The 3,155-nt window shown below is 65.2% G+C and overlaps 1 protein-coding gene across 1 annotated transcript in view; it reads left to right on the top strand.

Annotated features, from left to right (window-relative positions):
* Positions 1–298: 298 nt before the first annotated feature.
* Positions 299–3,155, top strand: part of MNEG_12795 (hypothetical protein) — a gene marked incomplete at both ends in the record, with an annotated part of 3,809 nt that continues 952 nt past the window's right edge. Inside the window, 7 exons of the mRNA XM_014038733.1 lie at positions 299–549; positions 727–1,006; positions 1,212–1,301; positions 1,509–1,729; positions 1,978–2,117; positions 2,322–2,440; positions 2,697–2,864. Coding sequence (XP_013894187.1) covers positions 299–549; positions 727–1,006; positions 1,212–1,301; positions 1,509–1,729; positions 1,978–2,117; positions 2,322–2,440; positions 2,697–2,864 — 1,269 coding nt within the window. The remainder of the gene's footprint in view (positions 550–726; positions 1,007–1,211; positions 1,302–1,508; positions 1,730–1,977; positions 2,118–2,321; positions 2,441–2,696; positions 2,865–3,155) is intronic.

Raw genomic sequence — 3,155 nt, 5'->3', positions numbered from 1 at the left:
ATGCAACCCTCTTTGAACCGCCTCAAACTCGCCATGCCCAACAACGCCAGGTCACGTATGGATACGATTCACAGAACGCGCAGCTGCTCGGCATTGAGAAGGGCCTAGCCGAGAAGTCGATCAAGCTGTCCGCATATGAGCACGTCACAAAGGTCGAGGTCAAGGCCGAGCCCAACAAGTGCGGCGCGCATGGAAAGACCGTTGATACAGGCGGCTATGCACGGGGCGGATGGCATGCGGAGTAGGCGGCCTCAGCGACATTGCGTGGTGGTGGCACCGAAAGGGACAGGGTGGGAACATGCAGTTGGGTGGCATGCTGACAACGGCGCGTTCCTGCGTTGCCGTCTCTGCCGGCAGGTGCATCCAGTGGCTGCAGCTCTCCACCAACCACACCAAGACCCTGGCGGTCGGCAACGACAAGTTGACCGCCCCGTCCACGGTGGCAACTGTCAACCGCAAGGCCGGCTACCTGGCCGCCATCCGCGGCTGGCAGGACGCACCCAAGGGCGGCCTGCAGCAGCTGCAGTTTGTGTGGGGCGTCGCCGTCTGGTGCGCGCCTGTAGTGTGCCGGATTCGAGGGGGCGCCTCATAAGAGGCGGCTAGCTGTGGTGGCGCAGCCGGTCTGTTGAAAGCAGCCCTCACTGCGGCTGTCTTTGCAGTATGGGTGCAGGAGCGGTCTCAACCCAGCATATTCAACCTATGTTGACCTGCTACCCGTCCTCGCAGCCCCGAGCCACCAGCGCCCAAGCCCGCGCCGGTACCCCTGCCATCTCCTGAGCCGACCCCTGAGCCGACCCCGGAGCCCGAGTCGCCTGCGCCGACTGGCGGCCCCGACGAGCCCGCCCCGTCCCCCGCCCCCGAGCCTGAGCCTCTGTGCCCCCCGGTGAAGGCCAAGTGCGACACCACCGCCCCCGAGGGCGGCAGCGCGTTCTGCCCCGCGATCACGCCCTTCACCACCAGCCAGTGCACCGGCGGCTGCTGCGTGTCGGCGGGCAAGTGCAAGAAGGTGAGGCAGACTGCCAGGCGGCCTGGGTCGGGTAGTGACCCGGGGCAGTCCCTGACCATCCGGAATGTTGGTGTGTTCATACTGTAGTGTTTATTGTTGTTCTTTTACGCGATGAGGGGTGGGCACTTGAATGCATTTCACTGCTGAACAAACCGCGCGCTCAACCACCCAACACACTGCACACTGATCTGCTACACCACCCCAGCCTCTGTGCGGCTTCAACGGCCTGGGCGCGGAGGTGTTTGCCAAGGACCTGTTCTGCTGGGGCACCAACAAAGGCTTCCTGCACAACAAGGTTGGGGCCAAGCGGGCTTGGCCCATGCAGCCACGTGACATGCGGTGCAGCCCACAGGCGCCGATCAGGGTTGGCTAGCGCGGCTTGCAAGAGGTGGCCGTATGCCTTGCAAGAAGCTGGCACGCTTTGTGAAAAGCAGCTTGATCTCATGCATCTGAACCCGACTTGAACGCCTCGGTCACCTCCGCCCCTGCCCCTCGGCCGCAGTTCAACCGCTGCAAGAACCTGGCCTGCAAGCTCGCCGTGCCCGGCTGCATCGGCGACGTGCTGAGCGGCGCGTGCGTCGGCACCGTGGCGGCGCTGTCGGACGACGTGGACGATGGCGCCAAGCAGTGGGTGGGGTACCCCTGCCTGCAGCCCATCCCCGCGGGCCTGCCCGTAGACGCGCTGGGCCACTGGGACATCAACGGCGCGTACGCCAACAAGCTGTGAGCCGCAGCAGCCTGCAGGGCGGGGCGTGGATGACCCTTTGCACGACTAGCGTCTGCGGCCTGGGATCACTGATTGGGGGGGAGGGCGACCCAATAAGGTTCTTGTCAAAACAGGCGGAACAGTTCTCACTGTGGTGTCAGCTGAACCACCTGCTGTGCAACCTCAGCCGTGAAGGCCTTTCTTCTTCCCTCGCCAATGGCACCACCCCTGTCGCCCTGGCCTGTGCCCACCCCGCCCCCCGCAGCTGGACCATCTGCAACTGCAAGGCCACCAAGGCCGTCCCCGGCTACGACAGCGCGTCATGCAAGGGCCCCCTCTGCGAGCTCTTCAAGAAGCCCGAGTTCCCCAGCCTCAACTTCGGCCTCCCCAAGTTTGACCTGCCCGGTGGGTGGGCGGCGTGACGCGGGCACAGGGCCTGCAGCCCTTCTGGAGGAGGGCGACAGCGCGACTGGTGCAGCTGCGTGAACGCACAAATCCAACCCCAGAGTACACTCACACAGTACACACATTCACACATGCAAATACACATGCATGCGCGCCTTCTCTCCCTCACACACACACACACACACACACACACTCATCTTGCAGACGTGGGCAAGCTGATTGACTCCAAGCTTGACGCCCTGGGCAACATCACCGAGCTGTTCAAGCCCAACATCACCATCCCCCACCTCCCCGCCCTCAACCTCAAGAGCCACCTGGACGAGGTGCGGGGGCAGACGGGTACACGCATGCGGGGGCGTGGGAGGGGGTGTGTGGTCCTTTGTGCGCCGCTCTCCGCAAGTGCAAGTGCGCGTGCGTGGTTTTGGGTGTAAATCGGAGTTGTGGAGCGCACCCTTGCGTGCACGTATGACTCGCATGGTCCGGTTCATGGCTTGTGGCTATGATAGCTCACCCCCTTGAGCCATGGCCGACTCTCTCGCTCCCGGCTCGCCGCGGCCGCCTGCCCCCCCTGTCCCCCAGCTCAAGGCCCACCTCAACGGCACCGCGGCCAGCCTCAGCGGGCCCCTGCGCGCGGCGCTGCTGGCCAAGCTGCCCACCTTCACCCTCAACCTCACCAAGCCCGAGGTGCCCACCCTCAGCCTCAACATACCGCACCCGGACCTCAACCTGGCGGACCTCCTGCCATCGGTGAGGGGAGGGAGGGCCTGAGGGGGGCCCCGCAGGGCGGGCAGGGCGTTGGCGGCAGGTGTCGCGCCTTGAGGGGGTGGTGGTCACAGTGGCCTTGGGACCACTGCCATATGTGCAGCCCGCTCAGGTTTGGGGCAACGTTTGGGGGATGTCCTTACGGCTGGCAAGCCGGCTGCTGGGGCGCGCATCGTGCTCAAGCTCCCCGTGCCAGGCATCCCAGCTGAGGCACGCAAGGTCCTCTGCGTGCGGGCCGCCCCGCCCCAACCCCATTCCCCCGGGTCAGTCCTCACC

This window comes from Monoraphidium neglectum (genome assembly GCF_000611645.1).
Source record: "Monoraphidium neglectum strain SAG 48.87 unplaced genomic scaffold scaffold03441, whole genome shotgun sequence".
Taxonomy (NCBI): Eukaryota; Viridiplantae; Chlorophyta; class Chlorophyceae; order Sphaeropleales; family Selenastraceae; genus Monoraphidium; species Monoraphidium neglectum.
The sequence above is the reverse complement of the archived record's forward strand: the minus strand, read 5'-3'. Positions and strand labels throughout refer to the sequence as shown.